Source organism: Pleuronectes platessa, chromosome 12 (genome assembly GCF_947347685.1).
Source record: "Pleuronectes platessa chromosome 12, fPlePla1.1, whole genome shotgun sequence".
NCBI lineage: Eukaryota > Metazoa > Chordata > Actinopteri > Pleuronectiformes > Pleuronectidae > Pleuronectes > Pleuronectes platessa.
This window is the reverse complement of record NC_070637.1, coordinates 19,909,675-19,922,917: the sequence shown is the minus strand read 5'-3', so window position 1 is coordinate 19,922,917 and position 13,243 is coordinate 19,909,675. Positions and strand designations below refer to the sequence as shown.

Sequence of the window (13,243 nt, the reverse complement as noted above, 5' to 3'; positions counted from 1 at the left end):
AAAACCAAAAGGTATTTAATTTAGAAACCAGACGGTTTTGCATATTTGCTATTTATATGATTATCCTCTATCCATTATTGTCCTTTAGACAGAATCCAACTACCATTCATAGAGTCTCCAATTGACCTCCTCCTCCTCAGGGTAGGTGGAGGAAACCAGCTCACACGTGGGGAGAGCAAGCATGCAATCTCCTCTCATACAGATCCCAGCGGAACTGGGATTCAAACCAGGGACCACAGTGATGGTGCCCTGGTACTCTCATGCTCCAGGACGGGCCTGCAAATAACCAGAGTGCATCACATTCACACACATACTGTTTACATTACGCACACATTTGAGCATCTGGAAATGGTGCAGTCAGTTTTTTACAGCCTGCAATGCAAACATGCAGAGACACACACAGACACACACACACAGACACACACAGACACACACACACACACACACACACACACACACACACACACACACACACACACACACTTTTAGCTCCACCCCGCTGACCTCAGATGCATGCAGCAGGAATTCCCTCCCTCCAGTCACAGCTTTGGGTTTGGGAGGAGGAAGGAATTTTCTGGAAAAGGGGGAGTAAATGGAAAGACTGTGAAAAGTGAGGATTGTGAAAAGAAAACTTTAAATTAGGATCAATAAAAATGTGCAATGCTAAAGTCACAGTAAACACTGCACCCCCCCCCCCCCCCCCCCACACACACACACAAATCAACAGTTTGTTACATGGTTGAAAATCTGCTCTTTCCACTTCTTGCACTACTTTCTCAACACGTGGCAAACGAGTGACGACACAGTCTTCTTCTTTTTTTTTAACTTGAAAACCGTTTAAAGTGATCCGTGCGTGTGCTGCCTATCCACGGGTCAAGACGTCTGCAGACACCTCCCCCGGCTCCCACAGGCGACAGCCCCCTTCATAGTAAGAGGAGGACAGGGTGAATGTGAGGATCTGCACGTACTCCCTGAGATCCAGCACTTACCACTACCAGATGGCCAACAGTGCATCGCCGGAACACCACCGATAGGAAGAGCCCGGTCCCTGCTCATCTCTCTGCCTGATCCCAGTGCGACCCAGTCCGGCTGCAGCAGCTGAGGGAACCCGACGACCCGACCGCTCTCTCGCATTCTTGCTAACTCTCCCCTCGATGCTCCCGTCAAGGTAAATAAAACCTCTCCTGGAGCGGATAGAAAAACAACAAACGCTTTGACACATGTAGAAATGTAAAGTGTCGTCTGGTAGTTTTCGTGTCCACTGCGAATATATACGCAGTGTCCTTTTTTGCTTCACATTTCGAGCCCGTTAAACGACGCTAAATTCCCTTTATTTTTCCAAAGTAACGTTAGCTTGATGCTAGCTAGCTGGGAACTAGCTTAACTTGAGTTTGGGAACTTTCTCTGTTTGGTGATGGTTGTCTCGTGCGGGAGACGATGTCACTCCAGCGGGCAGATGTGCGAGGGGGTGAAAGGAGAGAATCCAGTGAAGGGAAGGCGAGAAAATGGGATGAACACGAAGCATTATGAAGGTTAATGATGGAGGAACATCGATGCTCTGCTGCTGCCTCCACTCAGCTCTGTGTTGGGGGAATTAAACCAAGAATATATAGTTTTTATTTCTTAGCTGTCAACACGTTTTACTTCGCACAGTCTGTGTCGCACATCGCAACGAGGAGCTAATATTCATCAAATATCTGTAGCATAACAAATCCAGCTTCTCCCTTCACAGTGGTTTAGGAGTAATTAACCACCACCTTCCATGTATTAGTGGCCTCCCAGCTGGGAGCCAGTTAGGATGGGGTTATAGACAGGTTACTGCAGGTTCAAGTATTTCAGTTCGGCTCCACGGAGCAGTCCTGCAGCCCTCTCATGAGCTTCCTCCGGCGGGGAGGGGCGAAGACGTGGCAGTCCTCCTCCATCCACATCCTGTGGAAGCCTCGGTGCAACCTGACTCCACCGCCTCGGTCCCTGTGGAGCCCGGGGGAGATGGTCGAGGTGGAGGCGAAGGAAAGACCCCCTCAGCTCGGTGCACGGTGAAAGGAGACGCCTGTCATTAGGATCAGGAGCTCAGAAACTGGAAGTTAATCTGTCTCGTCAGGTTGTGACATTTAAAAGCCCCTGAATCTCCAGTACTGAACTTCTGCTTTTTTGCACAGGAGTCATTCATTCAACAGCTGACGAGATGCTTTCAGAGATTCTCATGTAACCATGATACCTGTGGAATTCTGCAAAGTTTCCTCAATGAGTCAGTTGTATAGCCTTGTTCCTGTTTTAATATAGGAGAGTAACTTTATCTTGGAAATAATATCCGCACACTATAGTGAGGTAAAATCCCAAAGTTGGTGCAAACCATATAGCCAGAATGGTTTGGATTTCTTGGGAGCTGATGCTGTTACCGATATTGGAGAGTAAAACATGTATATGATATACATATACAAACTGACAGTGATTCCTAAGATGCATTTGCCCTTTGGCTGAGGGGTTTTAAAATAGTGAGCACAAGGAGCATTGGGATATAGCCTGTTATCCCTCAGTCAACATTACATATAATGAACATGCAAACCTAGTTTACTGCAGGCAAATTATGTTGAAGAATTTTCTATGTTCTGTCTAAACAAGTGGCTCCTCAGGATAAATGTTAAATGGTTTGTGCTCCATCAGGAATGTTTTTCACATGTCACGGAACAGCGTTTATCCTCACAGACACTTTCACTACCACTCACTCTCATGTTGGGCATGAATCCTGGATCTAAGTTACAACTGCTTTCTCCCAGCTTTACTCTTGATACTCCACTTCTACAGCAGAGTGGCTGTCACCCTGTCATTACAGTAATTACATTCTACTGTTTTCTTTTATCCTGCTGGAAGTCTAAGTGGCAAATGCTTATTTATGATATTCTGGACTGGGTGGCACCACATATACTGGAAGTACTATGGCAGCAGCGGTAGAGGATAATGGTAAATTGCACTTGTTTGTACTTTAATCGTGCTTTAATTTAATAAGTTCTGTCAGATATATTTTCTTTCCTCTAAGATGCCTGTTGCTGACTTGAATTAAAATCCTGTGTGAGATCATTCCTTCATTTTCACCGAAGGCTTGTCGTTGTGGCAAATTCTGAACCTGCCTGAGCCTGTTGTCTGCTTCCAGTAGAAGGCTTCACATCCGTATCTACGTAGATGCACATTTCGTGTGGAGATAAGAGCAGATATGGGTGTTGGCATGTGATTTTTTCCATATATGCATGTATGAATTTAATGAATCTTTGCAGTTATTTTTATTACAATAACTTTATTTGGGGTTTTTTCCTCTTTTTTTAAATATACTATATCGTATTATATATATATATTACACATCAGATTCAACCACGATACATATACCAAAGTACTTTATGGAGTCCAGGCTATATTTTGGACTCACTAGTGGATCTAGAAACAACAGAACCAGGCAGAAACAACCTAGAGGTTCTTCTTTTAGCCGTTTATAGTTAAAAAGGCTTCACATCATAGCGTTACTTAAAGTCAAAAACCAGGCATCTATATTTGTCACCTTTTTTTACATTCTCTGTGCCCTATAGTTTGTTTATTAATGACTTCATCATATGGGCCCCTTGTCTCTGTTATATGTGACCTAGAAATACACATTCCCAGGGTCACACTACTGTCTAAGGCCGAGTTTTCTAGAAGTTAGAGACGATTTGTTCTCAACATGTTATCTTATTTTGTGTAAACAGCATAATCCAAGAAAACAGCGGTCCTCTCTAATGGCATGGTGACAAACCCAGTATCCCCACAATATTTGTCTGAGAGAGAATACATATTTAGACCTGTTGAAGGTTGAAGGTTGAAGGTATGATGCAGCTCCAGATCTATTAATTCACTTTTCTATTCATACAGTGGAAATGTTACAGTCCAAGCACTTGCACATACTCTTGAGATACTGAGCGTACACAGACATCCCTGGACATACCTCCCGTCTGTCTGTGTCGTACTCTGATGTCTGTTTGTATGAGCTGAAATGTCACAGTGGTAGTTACAGCTGTGCCAACTCCAAAGCCCAACCGGACACTTACATCAGCCACAGACTTATATTTGACTTTGTGTGGTGGGTAGGAGGCTGCTCTTACCAAAGGATTAACTATATTCTCCAAGTCTTTTTAGTTCAAGGCTTTAACTATTCATTTTATAGCTATTTTCTCATGACCAGGTCCATCTGACTAGCCCTTTTAAATCCCTCTTAAAACACATGTTTATATGTGTTTTATTCTCAGGACAGTTTTCAAGTACTTTTATAAAATAACTCATTTCATTCTCTCTCCCTTTGTTTAGGATGGAGCTGTTAAGTTGGTGCTTACTGTTGCTGAGCTGCCTGCCGTTGCTCGCGGCCAACAACGACTTCTTCACCTCCATAGGTAAAAACCATCAAGCAAAATATGGTACTCGTGTTCTAAATAGTTGGTCTCTCCACTGAACCTTAATGTTTTACCAGACATAGCAAATGCCATCTTACAACATGACATTATAAAGTGCAGCCATGTGTAATTCAACATTGCAGCACTGATTATTTGTCTGATTCCTCAGGCCAGATGACAGATCTGTTATACACAGAGAAAGACCTCGTCACCTCTCTAAAGGACTACATCCTAGCAGAGGAGAACAAGCTTGAACAGGTGAAACGGTGAGTTTGTGGAAAAGGATGAAACACATACAAGCATCCATGTACACAAGCTTAGAAAAAGGTTGCTCATAAACAATCCATAACTCTATTGCTTTCATTGTGATAGGTGGGCTGATAAGTTGGAGTTGTTGACAGCCGCAGCCATGCAGGACCCCGAGGAATACCTGGGGCATCCGGTGAACGCCTTCAAACTGATGAAGAGACTGAACACAGAGTGGGGGGAACTGGAGAGCCTTGTCCTCAGCGACACCACTGATGGTACGCATAAATAAAAACCTGGTTCACATTACAACTCAGAAATAACCATGTATGCTGATACAACCTTGTAGTTTGTTGTTCTGCCAGATCCTACAATAAGTGCCAGATCCGTTAATAATTAAATTAAAGCAAAGCAAAAAGCTAAAGAAAAGGACTTTTAAAACACAAACCAGGGAAGATCTTTATTTATGTTGTGATGCATATTTGTTCCAGATAAACAGTATTTCAGTCGAAGTTTCTAAAGTAAAATAGAACATGACTCATTAATTTCCCCCACATCTGGCTTAATGGAAGTATATCTTTAAAGATTAAAATTGCATCAAGCAGTTAGGAAAGAGTATTTATCTTCCACTTGCTGGGGTTTATTTATACCACTAAGAATCATCCTATATCTCTTCTGTCCTTTTCTGTCTATCTCTCCCAGGATTTATTTCCAACCTCACCATCCAGAGAAAGTACTTCCCCACAGATGAGGACCAAACCGGGGCGGCTAAAGCTCTCCTCCGGTTACAAGACACATACAGATTGGACGCCAACACAATCTCCATAGGAGACCTACCTGGTAAGGGTCCTAAATCAGTGCATACCACATCTATCTGTGATCGAAGACCTAGTTTTTCTTGGTTTCTGTGTGATTTGCATTAGAAACAATGTGATTTAGTTTTTATGTGAATGCTTCCATCCTGTATCCTCTACACACTAGGAGTGACACACAAGATCCGTATGACAGTAGAGGACTGTTACGAGTTGGGGAAAATCGCCTACTCCGATGTCGACTACTACCACACAGAGCTGTGGATGGCCCAGGCCCTGAGGCAGCTCGATGAGGGAGAAGAGTCCACCATAGATTCGGTGACGGTGCTCGACTACCTCAGCTATTCAATCTACCAGCAGGGGGATATTGATCGAGCCCTGGTGCTCACCATGAGGCTGCTTGAACTGGGTGAGTCTCCCTTCACTTTTTTGGGGATTCACATTTTCTTTCTTTAAGTAGAATCTGGACCGTGCTAAACGCTGATCGCCTATATGGCTATTTGTGATGACCCCTATAACTATACTGTTGGGTTTGCAATTTTCCTGTGTAGACCCAGAGCATCAACGGGCCAAGGGCAACCGGAAGTACTTTGAGTTCCAGTTGGAGAAGCAGAAAAAGGATGCGGAGAGTGAAAGTATAGTCAAGAAGGACCGAGGCAAAAGAGAAACTGGTGAAAAGAAGAAGTCCAGAAAGAACATCACCAATCAGCTGCTTCCTGAGAGGAAGAAGTATGAGATGCTTTGTCGCGGGGAGGGCATCAGAATGGTGAGAAAGACAAAGAGACTCACAATTTCCGACTTTCAATTTAGACCTCCTTTTATAACTTCTTTCCCTTTCTCTTGTTAGACCCCCAGAAGGCAGAGCCGACTGTTCTGTCGCTACTTTGACAACAAACACAACCCCAAATATGTGCTGTCACCTGTCAAACAGCAAGATGAGTGGGACCGCCCCTACATTGTCCGCTACCTGGACATCATCTCAGACAAAGAAATGAGTATGGTCAAGCAGCTGGCAAAGCCAAGGGTAAGTGTTGCTTCCATGCACCCTTGAAAAACATAAACACAGAATGGTAGTTAGGATTTTTGTTTTGTGGATTTCTGTTGTGGAGTCAAAGCTGTGAGGCTGGTTCATATGTTGGACGAGCACACAGACACACACATATTTGTATGTGTGTGTCTGTGTGGGTAAATCATGTCCCTGGCTTCACAGCTGCGCAGAGCCACCATCTCCAACCCCATCACAGGAGTGCTGGAGACTGCTCCATACCGGATCAGCAAAAGGTAAGGCATGGCCGGAAGCCGCCAAGAACAGAGGAGGATGTAGGAGAGAGCTGAGGGGGGAAAGTGAGGATTTCTCCTTTTTCCCCTCAGCGTGTCATTCCATCTCTCCTGTGTATTCCTGTCTGTTCATATCGCCATTTCTCCGCCCCTTCCAAAGCTTAGAGGCTCTTGAGCTGAAGCACAGGATCCAAATGGGAATGATCAGAGCATAGAAACTTTGGTTTATAGGTCATATTTTATATTTTATAAATTTCAAATAGATTATCTTATTGTGATTTTAAAAATGACTCCAAAATGAAAGAAAAAAAAATTGAGAAATGTTTCCTTGGAACAACTGTTCTTGGGAGAAAGATAGTTTGGATTCTGCTGCTGTTCTTGTGGAACTTGTGTGGATATGTTTCTGCTCAGGAGTCTGCTCTAGAAAGGTGACACAAGAAGTTAGAGGAGGAAAGTGTTTTACTTCTTCTCCTATTTGATATTAACATCCTTGTTAGCCAGGATATCAGATGCATCAATTCCTGATACATTTTCTGAAATGGAGATTTGGTTTCTAGCATTGCCTCAGAAACTCTCTGGTCTTTTCAAAGACTAACATTGACAACTAGTGACCACATCTATCTTTTTTTCTCTCTCTCTCTCTTTCTTTTTCTCTCTCTCGTTTCTTCTCTTGCTCTCCACTCATCCTCCTGTGTGAATCAAACTCTTTATATCTTTTCTTTCCCCTCAACCTCTGTGTCCTTGTGCTGCTGGAACTACTGTAGTTAAGGCGAGCCACGGTGCATGACCCCCAAACTGGGAAACTCACTACAGCCAATTACAGAGTCTCCAAGAGGTAAGGGGCACAGGTCTACAGGGAGGGCCACCTCCTCCTCCACCTTATTTAACTCCATCTTTATCTCTGCGCCTGGGCTGAAACACCTACTCAGCCCTGCACCAATAGTCCAGGCAAAGTAACTCATTTTGGGGACAAAACTAATTAATTGTAAAACATTTTTTTCCAGCATAGATAATTTCTATGAGGTGTCCAGAACAACATACTAAGTCCTAAGAAATCCTAGTTGAGGAAATATGTTTAATTCTCATCAATCCGAGATGTGTGCCAATAAGGCCAGGCAACAATACACCCCAATGGGGCTATTATTTCCCCATTCCGTGACCCTGAAGACTATACCGACGGGGGTTATACCCCTGGCAGGGACTACCAAGCCAGGCGGTTTTTAGGTTAGAGGCCAGTCTAAAAGCAGCTTTGCCATCACCCATTGGCAGTGGGATGATTGGCTGAAGATTGGGCCGATGTATTTGTCATACATATGAATGGTGTTTCTGCCTATGCAAATTAGGACATATTCAATAAGTATTGAGCGCATGTGCATATTCAAATTCATTTAACAAGAAACTTGTTATACAAAAAAAAGTTACTCTTCATGTTTACTTCTACTATGTAAAGTTGTATTGTGGTAGGAATAAAGGAAAAAATTAAGCCTATTTGAGTGTATTTTGGGCATATCTGATTAGTGTAAAGCTCATTTGCATATTCAAATTCATTTTCAAAGAAACTTGTAACACAATTTTTTTTTACTTTTCATGGGTACTTTCATTTTGTAACGTTTCATTTTGATAGGAGTAAAGGAAAAAATTGCCCCATTGGGGTGTATTGTTGCCTGAACTTTTTGGCACACATCTCAGATTGATGAGAATTAAACATATTTCCTCAACTAGGATTTCTTAGGCCTTTTGGTATGTTGTTCTAGAAACCTCATAGAAATGATATATGCTAAAAAGAAAACTCTTTTACAATTAGTCGGTCGTAAAACGCTATGAAAACTTGACAGAGGAGGTTTTAATTTGGTTCAACTTTAGTACTTCTTTACCAGGATACTAGACTGTGCTAAAACATCATTTCAACCAAGTGAAACATTCCTCTGTGGTTTCTTGATGCGGCTGAACATTCTTTTGTCTAAACAAGTTTGGTATTTTCATTGAACTGCACAGTTGACAGGCTATTTTCTTTACCTCAGGTTATACAGTATGAGACCTCCAGAAAATCTCTATTCCCAATTGCACTTTCCAGGAATGAGGCTGTATCACATTCTCACAAACTCATTGCAGCTGCTGTGACTCTTCTATGCTTCTTTAACTTCCATATCAGCAAGAAACTTCCAAAACTTGTGTCTGGATGCACAAATATACAGATGTAAACTGCAAGTGTACTTTAAATGACAGTTTACTTCACAGATATATTTGTCATTGTTAGTGAAACGTACACCCCACCCTAAAAATAGCAGGTTTGGCGTCTGACCAAACCCCCAAGTTTCTTTGGTTTTACTCGTCCTGGTAATAAATGTGAGTGTGTATATGTGGCCGTAAGGGTGTGGTGTCCTTTTCATACTCTGTGTGTGTACGTGCTAGCCAGCATGTATTTCCAAATTCACGGAACATCTAGGGAGAGATGCGACAGATGGATGAACTCAGACGAGGTTGACCCGTCTCACACAAGGAAAGAATCTGTTGACTCACATTTTGTCCAGCGTTCAATCTAAGATATAACTTATTATCAACTCAAACTCTTTATAAATACAGTTGAGTCATCTCACGGTTTCTCCCACACAGAGTCTCCAAGTAGAGATTCTGATAAAATGCATCCTTGTGGGGGAATTGTGTCAGATGCTTTAAACAACTAATTTTGAGTGTTGGAAGCTGGAACTTATTTTGTATTTGTCTCCTGTGATGCTTACTTTATTGTAAGTTTATGGTTGACAACACTCTGTGTGGTTGGAAGTTTTTTTATATGTGGATAATTGATAAAAAGGGCCAATTTAAACTCTATAATGTGGTTTGGGGAACTTGAGTCATGTTTTAATCGTTCACCAGAAACAGTTTGTTGCTGGGATCATTCCAAAGGAGGCTTCACTTACACTGGGTTGTGGGAGTGACTATGAAAGGCAGGTAGTGTCGGGTTAAACCAAGAAAATATTTTCAGTCCTCAACCAGACTCGTGTGCAAAATGTCCACCAGACTCGTTCTGACATCACAACAGCCCTGTACCCTGAGCTGATTGGAGAACCTGAATCTTGGGCCTTTCTTTTTAATTTAACATTTTCCTCCTCACTTCTTTTTCCTGTCATCTGATAGTAATGCACAGCTTCACTTACAGTTTGAGCTTGTCATGGCAAGTTTGCAGCATGAGATCTCCGTCGCCTGTTTTGGAACATATCTTTACCACCACCTAGTGGACGAATAGTCCTAATGTCTCAACTGGTCTGTTTTCCATCCTGTATTCCAGTGCATGGCTCACTGGCTATGAAGACCCCTTGATTGATAAGATCAACCAGAGAATTGAAGATCTCACAGGGCTGGAAATGGACACTGCAGAAGAGTTGCAGGTAAAAAGCTGTTTAATTTAATCCAGACCTTGTTTCTATTGAACCTACATGGTTCTTATTTGCATGTCAAATAAATGTAACAATCTCCCTTGTCTTTTGGAAACCGTGGTTTGGAAATGTCATTACGTTGGAAAAACCTGTTTTGTACAGTTGTGAGACCTAAATGATGTTTTATTGATCTCTGCAGGTCGCGAATTATGGAGTCGGAGGTCAATACGAACCTCACTTTGACTTTGGAAGGGTAAGACATTCATTTCTCTAAATGTACAGTAGTGGTAACATGGCAGGATGTCAAACCTGATGTTTAATCTTCTCCACAGAAAGACGAGCCTGATGCTTTTAAAGAGCTCGGCACTGGGAACCGCATCGCAACATGGCTTTTCTACGTGAGTGAACCTGATAGTTACACTCCAGGAACATTGTGGATGAATTCAAAGTATATTATGGCAAATTTACTCAGACTCTTGTGTGTCCATCATGACACATGTGACGGTCTCAATATTACACTGACTCTTTAATTACATTCGTGTACAGGTAGAACATGAATAGGACGACAGGAGAAGAAAGCACAGCGATAGAATCTGAGCCGTTCATACTCACTGGTGAATCAGTGAAGTTTGCTATAAATCTTGTCATTGGTTTTGTTCAGTGTGACACCCGGCTATTATACATCAAGGACTGTGTCTTATCTCTGATTATGGGCTTTTCCAGTGAGAAAAGTCTTTGCTGTCACAAAAATAACATCTAAGTTAAAGTGGGTCCTAATACACTATCATGCATTAAGGAGGAAGCTGTATTTGATGGAAGTGGGAAAGAGACAATGCAAAATATCTGATGGGAGCATAATCATTCAATCTAGTTTCAAGACAAATGTACTTTTTGTTTTAAATGTTTAAATAAATCCTCCTATTGATGTCATATGAACTGAACTCTGCCTCTGTTGTAGATGAGTGACGTCTCAGCAGGCGGAGCCACAGTTTTCCCAGATGTTGGTGCAGCAGTTTGGCCCCAAAAGGTAAATAAGTGTTCAACTTCACCACTCAATAACATCCACTATTACTGTCTCAATTGTTTGTCAAAATAGTTTTCAGTAGGAGTCAATTTAGGACATTGACACTCTGAGATTCCTGTCTGTTCCTGGAGGCTTTTCTCTTCTGCTGACCTCTCCTGCCTGTTGTCTGTGTGTGTTCCAGGGAACTGCCGTGTTCTGGTACAATCTGTTTCCTAGCGGCGAGGGTGACTACAGCACCCGACATGCAGCCTGCCCAGTGCTGGTGGGCAACAAGTGGGGTGAGCTGGAATTTGAAACAGTTCAATCGAGTTTTATTGCCAAGAGACAGATGTAGAGTTTAAACATTTATACTGTGCCTCTGATTATTTTCTTTATTCCGTCTTCAGTCTCAAACAAATGGATCCACGAGCGAGGCCAGGAGTGGCGGCGACCTTGTGGCCTAAATGAAACCGAATGATGAAAAATTAAATCTCCTCGTCACCTCTCCGCCCCCCTCCCCTCCTTCTCCCCTTCCTTGTGACCAGAGGACACTGCCGCAGATCACAGATGACACATGTAGAAACATGGGCCTCACTCCCTCTCTTCAAAACACTCCTGTTATTCCCAGCTGTTACGCTCCGAGCCCACAGATTGTTTGGGTTAGCGTGGAGCTCCAGGACAGTGTTAGCATTGCTGTGACAGACATGTTCTTGAGGTTGTTGGATGGTTTTGAGAAACACACGTGTCCTTTTTTCACTCCCGGGTTCTTTCTCTGCACTCTGTTTGAACTCTAGCTCTGTGGTTAGGTGGCGTCTGTCAGGACCCCACCATTTTAAACTTTAAAGGGACAGTTCACATTTTTTACTTACAGACCAGTCTGATGCATTATACTCATGCACATGGAGCTGTGGTTTGTGAGAGAATGAAAACAGTTTCCAAAAACAGATAGGCCAAACAATCCCACATTTTAATCAAATCAAGTTGTATTTGTACAGCCCATATTCACAAATCACAGTTTGTTGCATAAGGCTACAAGAGTAATGAAAAACTACAGCTACATCCGATACCATATCAGTACCTGAAATATGTCAGTTTCTTTGTATCCATAAGGTGCCATGAATTATTGTCCGGGAAATTGGTGAGTATATCAAAAGAAACCCGATCTCACAATGTGAACGAAATAGAAAATTCCTGGATCTGTTCCTTGGTCCGGATCCATGCCAAAATTTAATGGATTCTTTTTTTTTTTAAATCATCCTTCCACCAAGTTTCATGGTAATCCCTTCGGTAGTCTCTGCATAATCCTGCTGAGATACAAACAAACCAACGGACCGTGACCTCCTTGGATAACAATGAAACATGGTTGCTGTAAATTATTTCTCTGTAAAATGACATGCTAAATAATTTACACAAACTAGTTCATTCCTCGGGTTTGATCCGTTCATATACTTTTACAAAGAAACTGACATTTAGGAGATTCGAACATTTTCCTTCTTATTTTAATTGTTTTCGCAAACTCCTTTTTTAATAACTTGGCAATAAAAGATAAAGAAAGTTCTCTGTGGAAGGAATGAACGGTCTCAGCACATAAGTGGTCAGAGAAGGAGAAGTTAAGCCAAACATCACATCTGTTGTTGGTCTGCCTCAAAGCGTCAGTGTTTTTAACTGGTCTGAATGGCCACACTTATTGTTAGATTGGTTGTACTTGAACATACCAAGAGTTACATTCACCCAATATGCTGCGTTCAATCAAGTGTTTTAGTTTTCAATTTTAAATTGTGACGTTTTGCTCCAGTGTTTTGTACGAGCCTAAAAAACCACAGAACCTTAGGAGACGGTGGAGCCGACTGGATTACACCACATTGTGCCATAACAAGATTAAACACTTGTTTTTCGTTATAGCGCGAATGATTCTGATCTCGGTTTGTAACAGTGTCAGTAACCAACGCTTTTTTTTTTAGAGTGTGAGAATATAATGGTTTTTCAAGGAAGAAGCATTTTATTTATATGTCCCATGTTGTTGTTTTTTGGGGTTTTGTTTGAAATGAAAGTCAGATTTTCTTTTTTCTACATTAAAGACTGTTCTATTGACCTGGCTCACTGTCGCACTTTGTGGGT

The 13,243-nt window shown here is 42.1% G+C and overlaps 1 protein-coding gene across 3 annotated transcripts; it reads left to right on the top strand.

The window, feature by feature from the left end:
• The first annotated feature begins 852 nt into the window (after positions 1-852).
• On the top strand, positions 853-13,216 carry p4ha1b (prolyl 4-hydroxylase, alpha polypeptide I b). Of its 3 annotated transcripts, XM_053435819.1 has the most exons (16): positions 853-1,168; positions 4,330-4,412; positions 4,582-4,678; positions 4,785-4,936; positions 5,361-5,498; positions 5,640-5,879; positions 6,022-6,236; positions 6,318-6,494; positions 6,681-6,751; positions 7,518-7,583; positions 10,035-10,134; positions 10,322-10,375; positions 10,455-10,520; positions 11,081-11,149; positions 11,328-11,424; positions 11,533-13,216. In XM_053435819.1, the coding sequence occupies exons 1-16, from the start codon at positions 1,155-1,157 to the stop codon at positions 11,601-11,603; spliced, it is 1,710 nt and encodes a 569-aa protein (XP_053291794.1). In that variant the 5' UTR covers positions 853-1,154; the 3' UTR covers positions 11,604-13,216. The 3 variants fall into 3 exon arrangements, with proteins under 3 accessions (XP_053291794.1, XP_053291792.1, XP_053291793.1); XM_053435817.1 differs by lacking the exon at positions 6,681-6,751 and having other exon boundaries at positions 854-1,168; positions 7,513-7,583; XM_053435818.1 differs by lacking the exon at positions 7,518-7,583 and having other exon boundaries at positions 854-1,168.
• Positions 13,217-13,243: the final 27 nt, after the last annotated feature.

What these genes read in the sequence shown, in the direction of transcription:
- p4ha1b (XM_053435819.1), top strand. An exon ending in ACACTGCAGAAGAGTTGCAG is followed by an intron (nt 10,135 to 10,321) that starts GTAAAAAGCTGT and finishes TGATCTCTGCAG; the next exon opens with GTCGCGAATTATGGAGTCGG. An exon ending in CTCACTTTGACTTTGGAAGG is followed by an intron (nt 10,376 to 10,454) that starts GTAAGACATTCA and finishes TCTTCTCCACAG; the next exon opens with AAAGACGAGCCTGATGCTTT.